Raw genomic sequence first — 24,348 nt, 5'->3', positions numbered from 1 at the left:
ACACTGGTCTGCAACTTCTTTATTTTTACCATTTAGCCCAACAATAGCAACTAAATTTCATTACAGTGCTTATGAGGACCAATTTGTTTCTAAAAGAGGTTATGGTTGTGGATCTTCTCCAGGCTCCTGCTTCATTTAGGGCCCTTTTTTATTTTAAACACAACTCAGGCAATCATGTACTGATGAACAATGTTAGATGTTAAACGTTAGATTTTGTTGAGATGTTTTTCTTAATATTGGCCACATTAATAATAAAACCGCAGAATGAGGATGTATATATTACAATTTTTAGTACAGCAAAATAATCATTACTTCAGCAGAACAATGTGATTAAGTCATAAAATAATTTGGAGAAGAAAAAAAAATGTCAAGAAACAACTTTCCTTTTCCACTCCCAATGCTTATTGTTCATAATTAATTATAATGTATCACAATTGGACATCAAAATGATACTCTAGTTGCACAGGCACATGGGTGGTACACCACGAATATCAAAATATACGAGTGATATTTGTTGATCTAGCTGGCAGTGAGTTCATTATTCTGTTGCCTTAGAGTCATACCATATCCTTTAAATAGTGTAATTTACAACTACAAACATCAAATTAAAAATCTATCAAATACATTTAAAGAAGTACTCCTGCAATTTAGTGCTTCACTTAGATGGACGGTCAAAATATCCAGACTTGGAGTCAAGCTTCACAACTGTGCAGCCTCCTTTCACTTGATGCAACCAACAGCATCTTCTTTGTATGCAAGTGCCCATGTCTTTTAAATTAGACGCAACATAAGCTTACTGTTTGAAGAAGACAGATTGAATCATTAAACTTGTATCACAGGCTAAGAAGTAGGCTACTATTAGCATCCTTCCTCTTCCAATTGAAAGTTAAAATAATAACCAATAAAATACACCCTTGCCTGATTAAATACAATCAGAGGTCTTGCTTTTACAACCTGACTTGGTCACAAACGTCAAGGACCAGTTCACTGACTGGGTCTTGGATCTAACTCATAGCAAAGATGTTGACACAAAAATAAAAGATGTCGGTGCTGTCATGTTGTGTGTGCTTATCCCCCCAACTGAAACAATAAAACAAATGAAAAGCATTAATCAGTAACTATTTTGATTAAAAAACACAAAGGCAGAATTGGGACCTTGGTTTATGACTCAAAATCCAAATGAAGAGAAAGTAGTAGTAGCAGCTAGCTAGTTAATAGTTACTGTACCTCTTCTGCTTTTGTAAAAATAAGACCATCAGAGAAAAAAAAAACACTACTCATACAAAAAATAAAAAGTCTGGACAACAGGAACTAGCCAACAATGCTTACACACGTGAGCTAGCTGGGTCTGGGTAGCCTGCACACCAATAGCCACCTTGTGAAGCTAAGACCTAAAAGCTACAGAAGTTCAGGATGGACAACTTGTAGAAAGCACAGGAATTACACTGTCCTCATTTGTGAAGTTAACAATTTTGGTGCATAACTCTGCAGTTTAACGTGGAAGTGAAATGCATTTTGCCTGTCCTCAATCAAATGCGCACTCAAGAAGTATGTTATGCTATGATGGTTACTCTTGCTAACAGGCTAAATTTGGTTGCCGTTGTTGAGCTATCTAGCTTAAAAGATGAGGTAATGCTACATATGTGACATTATGAAATAAAACTCAACATAAACTGTGTTATCAGGATAAATGCCATCATGAAATAACACAACTTTTGTGAATTGAACATTTTAAATAAAAGCTTTAATTAAATAAAGATAGTAACCAAATAAAATTGAGCCATCATGAAAATGAATGATAAAAAACCTTTTCACAATATCAAGTACAATTTTATTAAAGATTAATTATTTTATGAAACAATTTATCAATATGATTATTTCATAGTGTTTTTTGTATTATTAAATATTGAAAAGTGTGAGTGTCAATAGTTTTTGGTCACGCAGGTAGTGCAATGGGCCAGCAGGAAAGACAGTGTAGTGTTAAAAGTTTCGTCCCTAGAAATCAGCGCTGAAGAAATTGACTTAAGAATGGGAGCTGCTTTGTTATTCATTGAGAGATATGCAGTATTTATTTGTGGTATAAACTGCATCGAGCACCAAATTCCCACGATAGCCAATGACTGTTCTTCAAATGCACAATTTTGGCAGACAGTACATCCTTTTTTTTATTTCCAGAGAGACCCTTGAAATATAAAAATACAAATAAAATATTGTTTTGGATGAGAGAAAAATTCATTTGAATAAATTCTGAAGGAAACAGACAGGATTATGCTGGTTGGAATGGCTTTGGAAGTACAATCTACAACAGTTGTGATATGTTCAAACAACCAAATAAGCCCTTGAGCAAGTCCACGTCTACTGCAAGCACAGCAGTGCACTGTGGGAATGTGTTGAGACTCATCCATCAACAGCATTGGTGGTTAGTTTAATACAACCAGGGCATTGCTGCTCCTGGACAAAAGTCAGCCAAAGATGAAGCTGTGCTAGAACGGTCCTGCCAGAGGTCAAAAGGTCCACAATTGTTTTGAGGTCAGTGTGTCTGTGTGTGCGTGGGTTGGTGTGGCAGTTTCCATGCATTACATCTTTCACAAGAGGCCATGAAACGCAAGCCAAATCTAGAATATTGTTAGGGTGCTTGTGCTTCTGACTACATAAATGCAGGCATGTGTGATAATTTGTGTTGTATCCGAGTGGTAATCTTAAAATTAACTGTTATACTGTTTGTGTTGCCGAATATGTGTTAGTGCTTCTGTAGCATCTATGCGTATTTAATACTTAAAATCTGAAGGCAACTAATATGAGAAACTGGTCTGATGTGAGGGCGGCATGAGCTATAAATACAATTCAGAGGTTCCTTGAGGGAAAACATATTTTTTAATTCCATTAAGGGGGATTTTATTAAGTGCTCTGTGCGACTTTGTGTACATTTTGGTCATTGAAGTCTTTGCAGTTAAATTAACAGATCCTCACAGCGAAGCATTTAAAAACAAAACATTGATGTTTTCCTTGTCACATGTAAGTAAAATGTTTATTTTAAGAGATGAAGAGCCGTCTCCCTGTTGAGCTAATTTCCCTTCAACTGGCCTCATCCAGACTTTGTAATTTCACAAAGGTTTTTTTTCTTTTAAAACTGAAACATCAACCTTTTGTCATCTTCCAAAAAAAAACAAAAAAAAAACTCATCCGAGCCACTTACTCACTAAACTTGATTTAATAATGAAGACCATTCAACCGTTTAAAGCTCCAGAATATGAGAGTAAAAGATGAGATGGAGATTGTTTTTCCAGCTAATTAGAGTTAGCATTTAACAACTACAGGTCTTGCATATAAATGGGTTATATAAATAATATCTTAATTTAATTTAAGATTTTACTTGATATATAGCAGATACTATGCGATATCTCTGACAGTAGACACATTTCTATCATCTCCATATATATCCTATCTCCCACCTGAACTCCAGCTATTACTCACCAGCGATGTGATGTGCTCATATTTTACGATCAACTCAAGAAGCAGATACTCTTTCAGTTTAAAATATGAATACAAAATCCCAGTGTCATGTTTCAGATTTTTACAAAGATCAATAAAAGAAACCTTATTGAAGTAAATACAATCAGAACTGAAAACTAGTGGAGCACAAACTGACCCAAAAGTTGTGCAGGACCACGACTCTACAATGGCTTTAAATAGGTTCTTCATAGTGACTCCACCTCAGAAGAAAATTAAAACACGCTTTTTGTCCTGTTTGCGTGCTGTATTTAGCAAAATTACAATCAGAAATGAAGTACTTGAACAAATGGTACTATTTCTTTGCCTGTATTTTAAAATAAATATAAAAAGTAAGAACTGCTACATGGCATCAGTTACAGGATTGGCTTACACAATAGTTGCTGTGAAACATCGATTCATTTTCAATTTTCCAGTCATTAAAAAATAAGAACAAATGCAGCCCAATGGAATGCAGAAACAAAGCTGAGATCATGATATTGTCATTCATTTAGCCTCGCTCTCATTCAAGCACACATTCAAGCACACATTAAAAACACCACAGCCACCTCCACTTACAGTAGTTTAAATATTGGAAATAAAACAATCACCAAGCATAGAATATAAATTCTGCATTATCGCACAATCACACAGGATGTCTGCTCCTGCCCTGCAACAACTTTCAAAGACGCAGTTAGCCACACCATTCAGTCAAGTCAGGCACAGACATCCTGTTTTATCTCCAGCTACAAAGAGCATAAAAAACAAAAAATTACAATTAACTTGCATAGCTTTGAAGCGTACAAAAGAAAGGTCAAGGTCAACAGGTGCAAATAGTTTTAAATCATGTTACACCTGGGTGAGACTCAAGTGTTTGAGTGTATGTACATGAACAAAGAATATGTGCACCGTGTGTGGAACAGACAGAAAACACAAAAGTTCAGGTTTAAATCACCCCTACATGTGCAGTGAGTATGGAGGGCCCACTAAAGGTGAAGAGGTGAGTTGGGACCCTAAGAACAGGTGTTGTGGTTTGAAGATGGGGTTAGTAAGTTTGTACAGTAATGCATGTGTTCCTCAAGGAGGTAGAGGTGACCCTGTGGGTCAGGCAAGTCTTAGAGTGAGCTCTGGTGAGACTGGGAGTTTTTGATGTTCTTAATCTCCAGCTCCAGCTGTTTGACGCGCACGTCCCTCTGGTTAAGGAGCTCTCTCAACCGTCGGATCTCCTCCTGCTGCTTGTGAAACTTCATTCGCAGCTGTGGACAAAACACATGCACAATATGTTGTGTTATACTTTATATCAAGGGTTTGATTTTCACTAGAGACTGGGGAGACATGTATACTTTTTTTTTTGCTTTACATCCGCATTTTCAAAATCAGCTTGTTTACGCAGCCTGACAGAACTAGAAAACTACTCCGCCTTCTCTGAATGTTTTTGGGATATTATGTTTAAATTCATATTTTTATTTTCTACTCACAGTGCATTTGCATTATTTTAACGAAAAGATGCCAAATGAACGTCAAACAAAGTGACGACTAAGTTTTTTAAATTTAAGTTTCAAGTCTCGTCATACATCATTCATTTTATTTAATTTCAGGGTTTGTGAACAATACAAAACTTAAAGCCACATTTACAATTCTTCTGTAGGATGTATGGGAAACACAAAGTTCTATATAATTTCCCCATGAAGTGTTATTACCTCGGTTGTAAATAAATAACATTGACATGGTTAGAACCATGCTTTTGAAAACTAAACTCAAAGAATGACAACAACAAAAAATCATCCTGTACCTCATTCTCTGTCCTAGGCGGAGAGCAAAGACCGATGTCTTCTCCGTTGCTGACGGGTGTTCGACTCCGGTCGTCCTCTGTATTGCCGTTGTCCTCCTTGCCAGCTTTGGTTCCCACTTGGTCCTGAATGTAAGACAGCTGCAGCAGGCCTGGTCGGCTGTGAGACCTGCGAGTGTCCAGCGAGTTTTCCCGCCCCTTGCTCATCTCTGAGTATGATTCTGGGACTTGGCTTCCCGGCTTCAGAGACATTAACACCGGACCTGGACGACAAAGGAAGAGGAGCTGAACTATCCTGAATCTTTAAATGAGATTAAAATGTTATCACAGGCTAACCCTAATGAATTGTTATAAATTAAATCTACCTGCCGTTACATGAAGTACCTTGACCAGCTACGTTTAAAAAACAACCTTTTAAATTAAAGTAGGAACTCAAAATATGGTTTATAGTCTTAGATTTCTATGAATATAGTATTTCATGAACATTTAAACAGTAAGACTTCAGTTTTGCATACAATATGTAAAGAGTTTCTATCAAACAATTAAACATCACGTTGTTTATTTTACATATTTTTATAAATGTTTCATGCATATGTCACCTCAATACCAAATTAAAACTTTTTGTCACTTTCTTTCTTTTTCGGTATATTTGAACCCTGCACATGGTTTAGTTTGGAGCAGTTTGCAAGCAGACCTGGAGACCTCGCCAACATTCATTAATGTGTCACGCATACGTTATTTCTGACCTTTATCAATGCCGCTGAGCCACTCCTCTGCAGACAAAGCCGGCTTGTTACCAGCAGTCATTGGATAGATGTCTTCTTGGTATGACTCTGACTAGAACCACAAGCACAGTACATTTCACGCAGACACCAAATCAAAGGGGATGAATTTCTTTGACGTACTATATCCGGTGGTGTTTGTGGTCTGTGTGAGTGGACGTGCTCTCACCCTGCGGGGTACGATCATGGAAAGAGGCTCGATGAGGTTCTTGATTGTCACCAGTTTGTAGAACCTGAACACCTCACAGGCGTTCACATCCAGCCCTCGCTTTGGCATCACACCTGAAGGAAGACACACAGGCCGAGGCAGTTTAAAAAGAAAGAAAGAAAGTGTTCCGACTGACGGAGATACGGTAGAGATGTAAGAGAACACCGAGACAGAATAGAAATATAATGTAATGTAATCATGTCACGGCTTGAAAAGAAAGAGAATAATGCTTTTAACTTTGTTGAAAAGGCCTTCAACAGGTGCACATGTGTTCATATTGCAAAGGAAAAATCATGCAAGATCATACCCACAGGACCATGTGCAGTAAAGAAAGTAAATAAATGGATTGTTTCTGGTCATTTGAGCTTTAAAATGACGCTGAAATTCATTTTCTTACATTTTTGGACAGCTTTTAAGTTTCACGTTCTTAACTATCATATGCACAATAATTACAGAAAAGTTATCATTGGCCATGAAAATCTTAGATTGCAAGCTGTGAAAAAGCATGCAAGTAAAATACTAAAGAATCTAAGACATATAGTTACAGTGACATATTTGTTGCAGCAGGACTTTAATGTAGAAACTACGGTTGTAAAAAAATGGCAATATTTTCAACTAGGATCTAAACGTCTTTCATTTCACTACATTCTTGTTTTGAGTTTATAGTTTAAAGTGAGTGCACGTCTAACTGCATGTCACTTCATGTGAGCTTCACCTTGATCAGCCGGTTTGGCTATTCAAATATTGCAGCCTTATTTGCACAGCCGCTTTGCTTACAGGTGAAAGAGAGTCAATACGGCTAGAAGGCAGTTTCCACACATTTTAGACACATGTAAGTCAGTAAATTGTTACATCTCAAATAGTCTGAGTGTGTGTGTGTTTGTATTTCTTACCCATTCCTTTCTGAGGTAGGTTTGAGCGGTACTCTGTTAGAAAGTAGATATATGGTTTTTCTGAACTGATCTCATAGTACCTCATATTTCCATCACCCTGACAGAGACAAGAGAAGACTTGGTCACAGTAATATTCAAATTAATTAGAGAATAAAGACTTTCTTGTTGCTTTAAGAGACCCACCTTCCCAGCAAGGTAGAGCATGTGTGTGTCGGGGTCGTAGAAAGGAAAGAGGACTCCTGACGAACCATCCAGGTTCTCTTGTGACAAAGGCACAGACAGATCGTCCTACAAACACACAGCGGGATCAAAAACAAACACTTCAGCACCAGCAGCATGGACAGCGTTGCCTCATATCAAAAACACTCAATTATTTAAATCCACTTCTACATAAAAAGCACTCTCCAGTGCTGAATTAAAAACACTGTGTGCTCAATCCCTAATCCCTGCTTTGGCTATAATCTTCCACCCACGATACACTCTCACACATCAAAACACACTAAAGTCCACCAGTTTGTCCACTAGGTGGCAGAGTTGTGTTTGTGAGAGAGTTTGCTCTTCATATTGAGCACTGTATTATCCTCATTGTATTAGCCTCACTGTGTTTTATCCTGAATCTCTGCTACTCAGAGGTTTTAATGTTGTGGGACAGGAAATCCGTCTAGACTCTGGACCGCTCTACCAAATATTAAATGTTATGAATTCTCTTCTATTGGCATTGTTCTTATTCCTGGGTCTTTGCTCTGATTATTTTGTTGAAATTTTCTTCTTGTGTGGATTGTCTACATGTATTTCTGTAGTTAAGGACCCCATTAGTCACTCGGCAGAAAAACCATCAACTAGTGTGAACATCTAATAATCGGGTGGTATTTTTACTTGAAAAGTGGTAAAGATTTCGCTGATTATCTGCCAGTAAACTAAACATTCTGTATTGTTGATCAAATACAACAAGATATTGAAATACAAACTCAACGGTCCACCTTTAATCTTTTTTCAGAGCTCCAGAGCATCTCATGGTCTTTATCAGTGAGTGCAGCTGGTTCAGGTGACATCACATGACCGAAAGTGTGGAACTCCAGTCACCTGATAACAAACCTTCACATATTGAAACCAGATCCAGCTGACAATCTGATGATTAAGACCGTGGTGATGTACATTAAAGCGCAGAACAAGCGAGTCTGGGGACTTTTGAGGTGACAGGGTTCGGTCACAAAATACTCCCCGAGCGGTCATTTGCTCTCACCTGATCCCACAGAGCAAACTGTCGGTCGTTGTAACGTGAAGTGCCCGATGTGAAGAGCATCTTCAGGTTACCCAGGAACAGCACCTTGCTGGCTTTGTGTGTCTTGCAGTTGGCTTCCTGCAAACACAATAGGCTTAGAACAAAGCAATCAAGCATACTAAACATGTGATGCATACAGTTTTTCAGCAATCTCGAAAGGTAAAGGGTAATAATAATAGTTCAACATCACGGCACTGTGATGTAATTTTCCTTTTTCTTTCACGTAAGTTTGCGGACCGATATATAAAGTGTGTGAGTCAGTGGCGGGTGACCTGCAGGTCTGTGGAGCTATGCCAGGGGCCGGCTCTGGCCAGAGGTGTCAGTTTTGGCTGTGTGGTGCTGGATGAGGGCCCGGGCTGGGGAAAGAAGCAGGAACTCCCACTTATGCAATATTGTCTGGAATGCTATTGTACAAGACATCTAAGGCTTGTGGCTTTTAGGTTTGAGTGATTTTCAATGAAAGAAATATCTGGAATTAACAGATTTTCACTCAGATTTTTCAATAAAAAAAAAAAAAAAGGTTCAGCTCAAAATGGTGTGCGCTATTTTCTTTTTTAAATAAATAAATAATTATAATATCCCCCAAATGCAGGTATTTACAGATATTAGTGCAATTTCAAATTTACCTACAGAATTGTCTAAAAACAAGTAAAGACAACACACACACACACACACACACACACACACACACACACACACACACACACACACACACACACACACACAGACACAGACACACACACCTGCAGCAGGTTTCCTGAGCGCGGCTCTATGAGTCGGAGCTTCCTGTCCTTGCAGGTGGTGGCCAGCAGGCTGCCCTCTGTGTTGAACGACATGGAGAGGACGACGTCTGTGTGGTGGCTGATTGTCCTCACGGGGTTTTTTATCACCTGCTCAGGACAGTCCAGGTTCCAGATCATCACCTGGAGGTTCACATTACACTCACATGTAAACACACGCATACTCAAATTCAACAACAAACAAAAAGTTGGGAGGGGGCTCATGTCTTGTACTTGAGGCTTGGCCTCGACTTTTTGTGGGAAATGTGGGACATTTTGTGAAAAAAATCAGGTTTCTTCCAGCAAAAAAATCATTCCACTAATTTTATTTTATGGAAAAGTGTTTTAAGACTCTTTTTCTGACTTGACTTCACTCAGTTCTCTATATTAATAAAAGCTGGGTACTTGAAGCAAACTTTGGGGCAACTTAGTATTCTTCAATTAGACTGCATGCTTGTGAGAAAGACTGACTTGGTCACATCTCTGCTTGTCTTTCTTCTTAAAACAGTGAAAATGATCTGAATCTTGGAACATGTGACGTGCACAGATAATCCAAAAAGCAGAGGCTTGCATTGTCATAGTGAGCAATCCCTATCATGGTACATGAGCAAGTACTGCTGTGACCTGTTTAGCCGCATTGTAACACATAACACGTCTGGCAGTTGCGTGTGGCTGTGTTGGGGTTAGTGTGTGTGTTTGTGTGTTACCTGGTAGTCATAGGCCGTACTGAAGAGGATGTTGTTGGCGGTCGGGTGCCACTCAATGAGGCCCACTCTGCGGCTGTGACCCTGAAGCTCCTTCCACGCTGATGTGATGTTCTTCAGCACACCATGAGGAGGGATTTCCCACACTTTCACCTGTAAACACACACACAGGAAAGCAGATGAAAAAAAACACACAATCTAACTAAAATAGAAACTAAAGAGTTTGTGCTTGAGTACAAATTTGAGGTAATCAGGGAGGGAAATGTACTTTTTTACTTGAACTATTTGACAGCTTTAGTTACTAGTTACTTTACAGATTTTGACAAAGATTTGTGGATACAAAACAATTAAAGAACTTATAAGATATGTACAGCGGACATATAGACAATAGTCCATTAACCAATTAGTCAATTGACAGAAAACTAAGGAGCAACTATTTTCATAATTAAGTAATTTTTAATGCTAAAACATATCTTTGAAATGTTTAAATATTTATCTCATCATGTTAAGGTTTGGACTGTTGGTTGGATAAAACAAAGCTGGTTCCGGGCTGCATTGCACACCTGTATTGCTTGAAAAATTATCTGCAACAATGTTTACTGAGGTACTAAAATAAGTAAGAAATTGGATACTTTCTCATTGAGTCACGTTCCAGACCCATACTCTTGCTGCCTGCGTTTAACAATGTTTTTACAGTGTGGTATTAGCTCTTTTACTTGAGGGAAGAATTTAAATACTTTCTCCACCTCTGCAAACACACACTTCATAAATAGACATTACAGAAATAATCCAGTCGACTGAATAGAGAAAAGGTATGACACACTTTACAAAAGTAGTCTTAAACCCTGTTGACTCTTCCTTTGTCTTTCTGTGTACAGGGATTTGTTATCTGCCAAGTAAGAGCTGAGGAATGTGTGGAATGACTTCTAGTTCTTCTTAAAGGCTAAACAGCAAGGCAATAAAATGATCTCCCTGCTGCCACATGCTCATAACGCAGTAAAATGATAGCACATCAGTAAACCATTTTGAAAATGTACTTTCTGTGTGTGTGTGTGTGTGTGTGTGTGTGTGTGTGTGTGTGTGTGTGTGTGTGTGTGTGTGTTTACAAACCGTGGCGTCTTCGGAGCAGGAGGCGATGCAGTAGTCGTTGAAGGGATTCCATTTGATGTCTAACACGTTGCCTCTGTGGCCCGATATTCGGGGTTGGTGAGGATCCACTTTACCTGTCTGATATAAAAACACAGAAAAATTGAAAAAAATGAAACCACAGATCATATTAACTAACAAATGTGCATTGATATTTTGGGAAATATGCTAATTTGCTTTACTGCCAGTGCCAAGAAGATTGACTAGACTCTTAACGTTAAATATGTAGCTAGTTAACTTAGCATAAAGACTGGAAGCGGAGGGAAGCAGTAACTCTAGCTCTCTTTAAAGGTCACATAATCTGTTCACAAGCAGCTCTACAGCTCACTAATTAACACGTTAGATCTAATTTGCTGTGGGACCTTCCATCAAAAATGAGATAAAACAGGCTAATGGGCCCTGTGGCGATCAGAGTCTGATGCAAATTATCTGTGGTTTCACTTTGAACGATCCCCTTCACATGGCATGTTGTCATTTCATTCTTTGTTAAACTCCATCAATTCATAATTGCTCTAAGATAACCTGCTGAAAAAGAAGAAAAAAAAGAGATCGCATTCGATGCCTCAAAACTAGATATATTTTCCTTTACAGTTCAGGTCGAGATTCAGATGTACTATGCTCGTAGTGGCTAATGTAGCCTCAAACTGCTAGCCTCAAGCACACATGAAGAGGTCTGGTAAAATGACTTCTCCAAACCAAGAGATTTTCTTTTGCTTTCATTTTCAGATTTGTCGTTTGCAGACTAAACCATGGCATAAGCTAGCTTTGTACAACTGTTTCCACATACACAGTAGTATTTCCAAAGTCCTTTCAACTGCCTAATACAATCAAACTTCCCCTTTAAACTAAAAATATCGGTTGGAGCAGCTTTAAAGATAGCCGGAAAGAAATACAGAACAGGTCCGGTTAATCTCAGCAGGTTGGTGAAAGCATCCTTGCATGCCTTGCACTCTGACTCCTGTGGACATTAACATGTGGACAAACTGTAGCTGGAATTACACAAAACCTTTGTGACACACGCCCTGGTTTTTCATGATCCTTTGGCAAAAGTCTGACTGAAGATTTTCTGCCTCAACAAGCTGCTAATTGTGCTGTTTGTATGAACAGAACATTCCCTCGACTGACACACTCACACCTGCAGGCTAGATTACTGAGCAGGTCAGGTGTGTTTGTGCGTGTGTGTGTGTGTGTATGTGTGTGTGTGGAACATGGGAATGATGTAACAATTATCTGTGCTTTGCTGGAAACCTGACACAGGCACAAGTGAGTACATCGTAGCTTTTTCTGTTCAATGTGTCAACTACTTTCTCCACAGAACAATAGCTTATCTGTGAGTGCACACACATGGACGGGAGGTGAACATAGACTCTATATAATATGAAGTGAAGGGTGTCAGACGCTTCACCACCTTGAAACAATGTAAGGAGAGGAAGAGGGGGGGGGGTGGGGGGGGGGGGGGGTCCCAAAATGAGTTATGTCATTCCTAAGCTCGTATGCAGTTCCTGCCCATGCCAGGAGGATGGTGATAACTCACCGAGACGATTTAAAAGATGGAGACAGACGGAGAAAGGGAAAAAGGAGGGAGAGGTGTTTAGCTTGATGGATGACTCTGGACTGCAGATATTCAGTAGACCATAAATTCAACCAGCACACGAGTGTCGAGGTCTGGCTCAGGCTCACTATTGCTACTGATAACACCAGTGGATGTGATAATGTGCATAATGATCGTCTGGGAGAGTGTGTGATTAATCACATTTAAAAGGTGAAGTTTGGGAGTGAGAAATGAGGAGGAAAAAAGACCACATGCAATGTTTAGGTTACAGTGAAAGCGTTGCCGGGGGTTTCCCGGTATTTAGAGACTGAGTTTTGTCTCCACTAGTGACGACGTATTTATATAATCTGAGAGCAGAGCTGTCTTCTCCAGGTGTGCTGTGTGTGCAGGAGCAAAGAGAGGAACAATGGGAGGTATTGAACCGTCAGCAGATGAACATAATAACATTACTTTTTTTTACCATAATTAAAAGATTTGCTCATCCTAAATCACTTCTAATGTGAACTGACCTTCAGCAGTATGCTAACTGGCAAAAGTATTAACCATCTTTTTATAATAACTATGATAAACTAAGGATCACGAGCAAGCTAAAATATTTTTTTCTTTAGCCGATGTAAAAGTCTATAATGTTATTTAAACAGTGACCAGAGTGCTTTTCTCCAGCCCTTATAATCTGAATTGCCATTTAATTTCACTTAATTGTTAGTCTGGCTGACATTGTGTTCATGTTAGTTGATTATGTTTTAACCAGTTATTAGTGATGCCTCTCCTTGAATTCACAATATTGAAAAAAACCTTTTGAGGGGCATTGTAAGTGGTGAGCTGTGGACAGGATGCAAAGTTATGTGTTTGCAAAGTCATTTTATATGCAAGAAGTGTTTGCCTGACTCGTGTTTCCCCACTGCACCTTTCAAAATAATGTATGTCCAGACCAATACCCCCCCCCCCCCTCCCAACTACACAAAATGCACAAGCTGTGTACACAAGATCAGACCAAATTTAAATGCTGAAATAAATAGAGTGTAAAAGGTCTGTAGCCAGGCCTTTTCCCAGTTGTAGCAAGATAAAGTGTCTCTCTTCAAAGTCCATATCAGCAAAACATATCACAGTATCCATTACCAGCATCCTGAGAGAAATAGTGCGCGTGCCCCTTTAAAAAGCTGACATCGGTCTGTCAAATCTGCCATGAGATGGAGATACTCACATGATGGAGCGACAGCACCAGGAAGGCCCCTCCCCCGGCACACTCCGTGATGACTGCCAGGAAACGTGGGTTAACTGCACAGAAGTTGTTGTCCTGGACGCTGCACGTGATTGGCACGCCATCATAGCAGCACTCCTTGGTGGCGGCCTTACCAAACACGTGGCGAAACTTGGAGCTGCGGTACTGAGGACGCCATGTCATCTGAGGGAAGAGGACAGGAGGGAGGGAGGAGAGGAGAGAAGGTCAGTCAAGGAAAATCATCTCTCACAGTTATGGTGTGAGTGCAGGGTGGATACTCCTATTTCTTTCTAAGTAACTGTAGATGTGATCAATTTTGCCAAACATGAGCAACCTGGACCGGGCAGGGAACTGGTCCCAAGTTGTCAACAAAAAAAAAAAAAGAATAATATAACATTTGAGAGTCTTGGACATTAATAGATCAGCACTAAACAATGACACAAAAGTTTTTTTGTGAAGGCTCTCGGCAAGATTACTAAGGGATTTATGGATCACAAATCATTATTGTCTTGGTTGAGTATATGCCAGCTGTTTATACAGAAGGTTTGGTACAACAGTAATACAAGCATGACACAGTAATTCCTCCATTTAACAATAGTCAGTACAAGTAAACAGAATAGCCACAGTCTAACCTGGTGTTAATACTCTGCGAGTAAAATTAAAATATGAAACATGAATAAGGAGAAGGAAACTTTGGAGACTTCCCAAATCCTGAGTCTCTTTTTAACCACTTTCCTTTAGCTCGCCGATGCATATGTCATTATTGTGAGAGATAAGTGGCTCTGGTCCGCTGGGACGAGGCCTGACCAGCCGGCATGTCTGCTCTGCTACTCGGCCTGCCTGCTGCATGATCATTACTTATGAATTAGAGGTGCAGGAGGTGGATGGACAAGATGTTAATGGAAAACATGGACCCAAACAACAACAAAGAGAGAGCCAGGAAGTACATGGAAATAGGGTAAAGTAAGACAACACGAGGCACAGCACAAACAACATCACAAAACACTTAGAAATCACACCTAAAAACAAGTCCTGTCCTTGAAAACAATGCCATCATTTTCCTGTTGTATGTGGGCTGCCTGCAGGCCTTTCTGGTGATGGCTAAATAAATACAACCAAGATACAAACTGTGTTTGTGTGAGTGTGTGTGTGTGTGTGTGTTTGCAGGATTGCTGCCTGGAAAGCAGCTGAGCAGGGAATAAAACTGCCAGACGGAGAAAAAGGAGTGAAGGAAAATAAATGAAGGAGAATCTCAAAGTAACAGAATTGCACAGGTGGAGAGTGTGACTCTACACGTCTCGGTTTACTCTTCTCACCTTCTACCCCGAGGCCACAGAGAGCCTCATGCTGTCACACTGGAATGCCTCGCTACCTGAAGAGATGCATTATTAAACTCTCAGGTGTTTAAGACCCTGACTGCCTCTAAGAACCATCAGTCACATCCATATGGCCATCCTGCCGTATTCATACACTTAACCTGTTAGGAGGATACAAATATGTTTGTTTACATTGAAAGAAACGCCAGCATGGTGTAAAATGTACTCTGAGTAGTAAACAAAGTACAGCAGGTAATTGATCATAAAGTATTTGACCTGATGGTGGCGCTAGATACAAATTTAGTACATAGACATATTACAATTCATGAACATATGACACCAACTTGAATAGAAAGCCACCAAAACCACAAATATTAACCTTGTGGTGATGCTGGAGGAAAAGATATGAAATATGAAGGATTAATGGTTGTTTTTTTAGCTCCATGGCACAATGAACTACACAGTTTGATTTTGTGTCAATCAACTTATCAAATAATCAATTTTTTTTTTTTCAGGAACACATACTGCTTTACATAAACCCTGGGTATACGGACCTGCCAACTTTAATATGCAAATGAGGCCGAAACCCATAAAGGCATGGCAAACAAAGTGTTTGCTGATTGAGCTCATGCTGTACACATGCTATACACATGCTACCTAGGGGGATCTAATCAGCATTCATGTACTGCTGAGGCTTACAAGACCAGAGGGAGAGGCTTCCAGGCAGAGAGCTGAGACATCTTGTCACATCTAAAGCAGGTTGTAATCAGGCCAGCTTCCTCTCAGCCGTGTCATGCAGCAGGTACACAGCAGGGCTGCCTGGTGGGCGGCCTGTCTCGCAGAACTGATGACGAAAACACTACTCTGAGCTATTTTTACACCAGCTTCTTGCTGATCAAAAGACGGCGAGGCACGTTTCACTGACAGCAGAAAAACGGTTTTATTCACAAGGCTTCTTTGACAGGCTTTATGTCTGGTAAAATAAAAAGAAATGCAGCTCTTTTTGTCAGAGGGAAATCTATTTTAGTCCGCGACCAGTGAGTCACAGCAGCAACCGCAATAAGGGGGCTGTAAAAACCTCGTAAAACTAAACTGAAAACACAGATATGACTTTTAAAAAAAGAGATTTTGTACATCTGGTTTGCTCTGCCTGAGTTCTTGTGTGGGTCTGTACTTGTATATAGACGTGCAAAGCATACGTATGCACCTATAGCTCACCTACAGGCTGTCTTTTAAGGACATCATAACTCAAAAACACATACACTAGCAGCCACTCCTCTCTGTGGCTTGCCAAGGCTTGATGCTGCAGGAGGAGTTCAAAGTTTACTTACTGGTGTCAAGATATCGGTTACTTAAGCATCGTTGGGCCTAAAGCTATGAGCAGGAAGACAATTTGGACACAAAGACAGAGTGATCGCCTAACAAGACGTCCAAATGATTGTCTGCGAGGAGTTTCAGCCCTCTCCTGACCCAACAATGAAGACCACAGAGCCCCGGACCGACTCCCAAACACCAGTACTCATATAACCGAGCACACACCAGCCTCGCCTTCTCAATCTGTAGATGTAATGTTTAGTAAACGCTCCAAGTGAAATTCAAGACAGGGAATGTGCAGGCGCAAACACATCTCGTGCCAGCATGTTAAATGTACGAGTGTGTCCACATGTTCATTGTGTGCGCCTGAGTGAGTGAGACACACTTCCCTCGGTTTAGACGGTCTGCTATCATACACAGGCGACAGCTTTCAACCTCTGTCCTGTAATAGGATAACAGCCACATTGGTAATCCAATAGCTGCTTCATTTCTCCAGAGCACACGTGTGAATGAGTATGAAAGGATAAGACAGGCTGTGTGTGAGCGTGTCACTATGTTGGCCTGGAGAATCTTTTTGCTTTGTGTATGCACGCAGCGTGCACATGAGTTGTAAAACAATGCCGAATAAAAAAAACTTGCAAATTTTTCATGCCGTTTGAATAGATAGTGACTCAGTCACGCACACAAACCCGAGCACACTTCAAAACATCTCGGCTTTCGCTTTGCCAAAAGCATGCCAGTGCATTGGCCCGCATCCTTCCCTTTAGTGTAACAATTGTGTCATGTTTCGAAGCACTTTTGGAAGCCCTGGCATCCACGATTGCAACTTCAGACGCTCAGATTAGCTCACAATAGCCCTTTATTCCAGAATGTGGTTTTACAACTGATTTGTAATGATTAACATGTATAGGAGTCTAGCCAGGGTGGGAATGGAGGAAAAAACAAACCTTGCTGTGGGATCAACATTGTGTATTTCCCAATATTGACAGACATTTGATTGTTTTTGAGAATCAATTGATTACGAATCAGACTCTCTGGAAGCTTCTTTTTTTTCTTTCAGCATATTTCAAGGACAAAATAAGATAAAATGACAACATTAATTGATTGATTAAACTATTTTAACGGGACGTAGAGGCTTGAATACACCTTAACTGTAACAGAATTATAACATATCATAATCATAAAATTAAACCTTTATGAAATAACCTCCAAACTATAGACAATAAGATTCACATCATGGATTCAACTCAAAGTCACTATGAACTGACGCAATACTCGGAAACTAAAACTATCAAAGACCTTGGGCAACAGTAAGGCTGTGTGTTAAAATAACAACACAATAAAGTTGATTTTATAGGACTAATTGAAACCAGCATTACAAAGTGCTTTCACACAAACAATAAAACACACAATAAGGTTTGAACCAGGCACCCATAAGGGAAAAAGAGAAATAACACTGGAGGATTACACTTCATCCTCAACACTGAGAATAAAGTACAATGTTACTCAATAGTTAAAAGTACAAATTCAATTAAAAAGGAGAAATGATCAGAAAGGCATTCTACAGCAAAGAAAACATAAACCAAAACATACTTAGCTTTTTAAATAGCGCATTGATGGGAAAATAAATATGTATAACTCTACTTTTCATGAAACAAAATGTGCTAGCCTGCTCATCGCATCAGTGTGAAATAGAAAACTTTGTCAAAGTTAGAAAAGAGCAAAAATCTGATCAAAGAAAAAGTAAAACCAGCCACAAAATCTGACCGAGCATTCAATGGCAACTTCTGACACCGATGCCACACACATACAATTGGGTCAATACTGCAAAAGTCTTGAGGTTGGAGCTCTGAGCTTCACTTCCACTGCTGTGACGAGCAGCTCTGCATACGCATAGCTTCATAAACCTTGACGTGAGAAACGGGATACAAGGCTTAATGAAAAGACCTCAAACAGACTTGGATTCAAGCCACAAAGCATATTTCAGTGAATGGCAGTGTTTTGAAGGTCGGATGCCACATAAATAGACATCTGTGGTCGTGGTGGAGATGACTGGAGTGGGACGGTGGATGATGATGTCATTTTCACTGTCGTGAAACGGCTTCACTTCCATATTAACGATTTCTTTTGTGTCTGTTTTTTTTTTTTAACCGTCAGCAAAAAATAAAAAACACTTCCACACTCATGGAAGCGAATGAGTGGCTGCACTTGTCCGAGTTTAAGCAATAGGATAATTAAACTAAAAGGCGTGCAGGACAAGCATACCTCAAATAAATCTGTGCAGGCAACGTTTAAAAAAACAAAGTTCTTCCAATGTGCACAGATTCAAAGCTAAGAGATGGTTAGAAGACAGACTTTTGTTTCATCTTGTTCAAGCCTGTCTTCATGCACATGCACACCAAATTGGAATCCCAGGGGAAAAATGTGAACACACACACACACACACGCACACACACACACACGCACACACTAATGTGTAAAGGATCAATAACAGAATTGCAGAGGCAGGTCCAGGAGAGAGCAGGACACATCAAGAGACAGACAACACGGAAGAGAAAGAAAGAGTGTGCAATTAAGCAAGACGTGGTGTGAGAAAGCCAAACTGGGAGTTCAGCAGCACTCACCCTGTCGAGTGGGACAACACTGGCACAAGAAGAAACAGTGGCTCCTTAAGTTAGTGGAAAAAAAAGTCTGCCTCCAAGTTGCTATAGCCACAAAAAAAAAAACCCCAAAAATGACTTGTCTGGTTTTACCTCAAGAACACTTTCCCTCGCACACACGCACACACACACAAACACCCCAACACACACACGTACACACTAAAATCTGTCACTGCACTACTGTCCGAGCAGTCTTCTTTGATGTGCACAGTCCACACCGAGAGTCAGAGGAGACGGTGTGTGTGTGTGTGTGTGTGTGTGCCGCATGAAGCCGAGTTGCGTGTGTGAACAAGCAGGAGGGGAGAGCGCAGGAGTGTGTACACTCCCTGAGAGGGAGGTGACTACAAGGAGGAAGAGAGAGAGAGAGAAAGAGAGTGAGCAGGTAATCACGCTCCCTCTCTCTCTCTCTCCGTGAGCACCACTCCCTCTCCTGACGCCTCCACAGCGTTTGCTCAATCAGGATTTCTCAATTGATATTTAAAAAGAAGACAGGAGAAGGGAAAGAAACATGCTTTTTCTCCACCCTTGTTGCTCAACAATGCCATGTAATTTTACCAGCACGAGGTCGTACAATTACATTTTGTTGTTCAGCAACGAGGGTGAAAGGCTGATGAACATTCATAAATATCTTTAGAAAATCTGATGATCAACTTTTATTTAACGTTTATTCAGCCAAGTAGAAGATAGTTTTTTAGCAAAGAGTAAACTGACATCCCAGCCTTTGATGCTCATCATCCTTACTGTCACCTCCATACGGTCCACCATATAAAAAGGCAAAATGGAGTTTTTAGTTCACATTTTCCTTTGCACTCCTGACTATTAGCTGTTTTAGAGATTTAAACATCCTGATTTACTGTATAATTTACATACGACACTAGTACATACATGAAACTGACATTTACACTTAAAGTCAGGATCCTTGGCGGTCCCCCTCAACCTATCTGTTGACCCAATCTCCGAGTTAAAAACCTCTGGTTAAAAGCAAAAAGGTGCAAACTGCACTCCAAATGAAATTGCCTGGATGGTTCGGCAATATATCCATCTGCTATTAAATTCAGTCAGCCAATGGCTTCAGCTGGACAGCGGTGGTAATCACTCCGAGTCGAGCCGAAGCCTTATATAATGGTACATTAGCACGAGAGGCTAAGAGAAGCTAACGGGTCAATAACAGCTGAAAAAAGCTGGCCTTCACACGGTCAAACGGGGGTGTAGCCAATGGGGTGATCAATCGTTGCTATTGCACAAACGTGCATGTCCACACGCCAGCTCTAAAGTGACAGTTAGGTGTCAGTGAGGTGCTCATATTTAAGCTTAACTAGCTTTTTAAATGACAATTTGTTATGGGTTGAGAAAAAGAAAAACAATTCTGGTTTTATTCTGGATTTTTCTCATTGGTACGCCTTTTAGAAATAAACATTAAATGATCTAAACTGTAAAATACTCCATTCAAAATAGAAAATCATGCATTTAAAATCGTATATCTTTTTAAAATTAAATAGTTGTGACAAACATTTCAACACATTTCTCGTTAACGACATTGACAATGTGGTTTGATTAGACTTATCAGAAATAAAAGGTATTAAAGTACAGAAATATAATCAGCTAGATCAACATCATTATGCAGCATGACCCTTTTAGAGTCTTGTATATATTGTTTAATTATTACTCAAGGTGAATTAATGGTCTCATTTTAACTGCTGTTCAGACTGCAGATGTTCTTGAATCTATGGCATTGCATCATATTTAGTAAGATGATGTTTTATATGTAAAGTCTACATTCATAACATGCACATTGTAGCTTAAACTTGTACTTGGTGCTGGGGGAAATGCACGTATCTCTCTCTCTCTCTCTCTCTCTCACTCTCTCTCTCACACACACACACACACACACACACACACACACACACACACACACACACACACACACACACACACACACACACACACACACACACACACACACACACACACACACACACACACACACACACACACACACACACGTTCACTGCTGATAGAGCTGGCCACAAACACATCATCCCCCAAATACACAAAGTCCAAGGGTCACAAAATGATGATAAGAAAGAGGACACACAAACTGGTAAAGACTTGAGGAGAGTTCGTCTCATCAAAAGCAGGAGTTTGACACAACAATATTTTGGGGAAGAACATTGAATGCATCAAATAGACATCGATAGAAAAATGTGACAACATAGTAGTAGTAATAGTAATAGTAATGTATCACGACATCTCGATACATGATTTAATCACGAAACGACTCCATTAAAAGACGACCCGTTCCCATCAGCCCTGCTGTGCGTTGTGGTCATTATCAATAAGGACAGAGCATGAGTCTCAGAAGCTTGTGACTTTTTCCAAAGAGCTCTAACCACAAAGGCTCGCTCGCTAATGACAGATCACTCCGTGACAAACTAATAGCCGGCTGCTGTGAGAAAAGAGGCCAGAGCCTTTGACACCGCAGACACACAATGTCCTTCGCCTCCTCACTTTGTCGTTCCTGATTAGCAGACTGACTCTGTTGTGACTGTAAAACACCTGGTTCCAGTGCCAAGTGCAATCCCACGTCTCCGTTTGAGCTGCTGGAGTGAGGTTTAGGCGCTCTGCACTTGAGCTAAACGTTGTTCATTGTGGGCTTTAAATGCTCAAGTGTTTGCACCAACTGAGCAAATAGTCCCATTCAAGTACTTAACTGAGCAGGTGCAGTCAATAATTGAATCCAGTGTACACAGGAACCTCCTTTAAAAACAGATTAATTTACACGAGTCACTCAGCAAGCAAATAAATGACGGGTTGGGGCAACACCTTCCTAGAAATAAAACCTTTTTGCATCACTTCATATGGCACTACTACAGTATGTGAGTACTGAGCACATGAGAAGAGCAGCTTCAAGCGTTTTTTTCAATTAATCTTTCATTTGCATGTAGTATGCTCTGGTTTTGTTGCTTTGCAAATGAGGAGCCACACCTTCCCAGAAAGATACGTAGTCGTTAAACGTTTTGATAGATTATAGTATCATTCAAATATTCATTTCCTGGTGTTATTGAAGGTGATTTAGAGATTCCAGTATGGCATCATACAATGGAAGTTCAGGTTTTAAAGAGCGAATGTTGAACTCAATGCATTTTTTTTTACAAATATATTTTCCTACTTTAGAGGTTGCACTGTTAGAAATTGTGAAGTCATCTTCCTGCTCCCACATCTACAGTTATGAATCCTGTACAATAAAGTGTTCAGTGTTGATTGAGACTAAATGACACATTTATTTTTGATTTGGTTGTTCAGATCAATCTTCACATTAAGGTTGACAAAATACATGGATGTACTGTCAGACATTATGTTTGCTCATTGTCACTTGCGTTTCACAGTTTGTGCAAAAGAAACCTAAGAGAAACAAAAAATTCTAAAAAGCAGTCGTTTCAATCAAATTTCTAGAAAGTGTACTCATCCCACCAAAAGATACTGTTGCATACATTTACAGTCCCAATTCTCTAATTACACAACTGCAGTGTAAAAAGAAACAAACCAACTGTGAGAACAAGCTCAGAAAATAAAAAAAAAGGTCACAAAATAAAGAAACAACATGAATGATCAAGTTTGACTTCATAATCTACTGATGTGTCTCAACAGGTAAAGAATGTGATACAATCACAGTCATATCTTTGTTTGTTTCCAGGTAGACGAACAAAAAGATGAGCCTCGTTGAGAAAAAGGAGACGCAATCAGCCAACAGGAAATTAGGTGCCCAACAAAGTATTTGATAAGGCAATCAGTATCGGTCATTTTTAAAAAATGTGCTGTTGATGTCTGTAGTTTCAAAATAAAAGCCCCATTTCATCACATTGACCACTAAAGTACAGGGTGTAATAGTGATCTCACCTCAGGATAACTTGAGCGTAACATGAGTCATATGTTAGCGTGTCCGTGCAGCGCACCTCGTTCTTTCAGATCTGATTCACTCCAAATATCTGCAATAACCCAGCTGTTTCCATTCAGAGATATCACAGCCTCACTACCTGTGAAAGACAGTGTGTACAGCCAGTAATCTCATCGGGAAAACTGCATTTTATTCACTTTTAAAGATCAACACTCACATGGAAGTTTGTATCGGTCATATATTGAATCATTTAGACGTACTTTGCTGATTGTAGGAACATAGACTGGAATCTTGCAGACAAACACACAAACGTCTGGCTTCCTGGAGTACAGCTACAGCAGGCTGGGTTTGACGAGCTGGAAACCAGATCAATTCCTTTATTGGCTTACAGTAAGAGGGTCTGAGAGGGTTGTGTTGCAAAGAACACATACATGATTAAATCACAGTCAGGGAGAGCACCAAACACAGTTAAACCCCAGGCAGCATTTCAAGTACTTTCCTTTTGTTGATTTGTTTTGGAGCAATTGGAGCAAATACATGTTTCCATGTCTGTTCATTCGACAGAACAGAAAACAAACTAAAAAGAAGCCATAACTGAATGTGGCGCTGATTTATTAATAAATTGAAGACTACTTAAATGAAAAAGGAAATCCGCCCCCTCAACACACACACACACATCATATGAGGTCATTATAATCATGGGTCACGTCACATCGTAGCATCGAGGCAAGAGTGTGTCTCACGTCGGAGCCTCCAGAGGGTTTCTGTTATCTAGTATTAATTACAACTAAGCCAAGCTGCTCTGCAGACAGCCAGTGGCCTCCGCAGCCAGAGATCCTGACAATTAAAAATATTCAGCATCAAAGAGAAAAGGGAAGGAGAGGTGGGGGGGGGGGTGCAACAGCACAAAATTAGGTTTGAAGTTCTAAAATTAGCTCAAGATGTGTTGCTCAAGGATTTGATATGTTAAAGAGATGCATTTTATTGCAGAATGTACCATTTCTAATAAATATTAAATGACAAATAGGCTGATGGATGATTAATTATTCAGCAAAGGGATGAGCTTGTTCCTTAGAGCGGACCAAAGAAGTCACAGGAATCCCGATCACTTAAATGAATTCACGTCAGTGAGCCTCACCAGCCAAGGTCATTCATCACTACCATAGTAACTGTAGTCAAGGTGAGTTTCACTTTCTGTGACTCAAGGGGATTAGCTGGCCTTTATATAGGCATGGCCTCCATCTATAAACAATACACAGACGGCGTGCTGCAGCGGTGCACGCCGCGCTACCCGGCTGAGGGAGGCCAACGCTAATA

General features: G+C 40.0%; 1 protein-coding gene across 9 annotated transcripts in view; it reads right to left on the bottom strand.

Moving 5' to 3' along the window:
• Positions 1–1,929: 1,929 nt before the first annotated feature.
• The window catches only part of coro2aa (coronin 2Aa), a 30,453-nt gene continuing 8,034 nt past the window's right edge, over positions 1,930–24,348 (bottom strand). For 3 of the 9 annotated variants that reach the window (XM_068589036.1, XM_068589037.1, XM_068589038.1), the window contains exons 2-12: positions 13,829–14,029; positions 11,037–11,153; positions 9,930–10,079; positions 9,187–9,366; positions 8,405–8,521; positions 7,345–7,449; positions 7,162–7,258; positions 6,230–6,342; positions 6,025–6,115; positions 5,282–5,541; positions 1,930–4,745 (exon numbers count right to left, since the gene is read on the bottom strand). In XM_068589036.1, coding sequence (XP_068445137.1) covers positions 4,605–4,745; positions 5,282–5,541; positions 6,025–6,115; positions 6,230–6,342; positions 7,162–7,258; positions 7,345–7,449; positions 8,405–8,521; positions 9,187–9,366; positions 9,930–10,079; positions 11,037–11,153; positions 13,829–14,029 — 1,572 coding nt within the window. In that variant the 3' untranslated portion in view covers positions 1,930–4,604. Of the gene's footprint in view, positions 4,746–5,281; positions 5,542–6,024; positions 6,116–6,229; positions 6,343–7,161; positions 7,259–7,344; positions 7,450–8,404; positions 8,522–9,186; positions 9,367–9,929; positions 10,080–11,036; positions 11,154–13,828; positions 14,030–19,100; positions 19,124–23,033; positions 23,171–23,248; positions 23,388–24,348 lie in introns of those variants that run through there. The other 6 variants (XM_068589034.1, XM_068589033.1, XM_068589031.1 and 3 more) reach the window with 4 other exon arrangements.

The sequence above is a fragment of the Clinocottus analis genome, unplaced genomic scaffold, assembly GCF_023055335.1.
Source record: "Clinocottus analis isolate CAN_PGR_092001 unplaced genomic scaffold, fCliAna1.0.p SCAF_22, whole genome shotgun sequence".
NCBI lineage: Eukaryota > Metazoa > Chordata > Actinopteri > Perciformes > Cottidae > Clinocottus > Clinocottus analis.
This window is presented reverse-complemented; position numbering and strand designations above follow the sequence as displayed.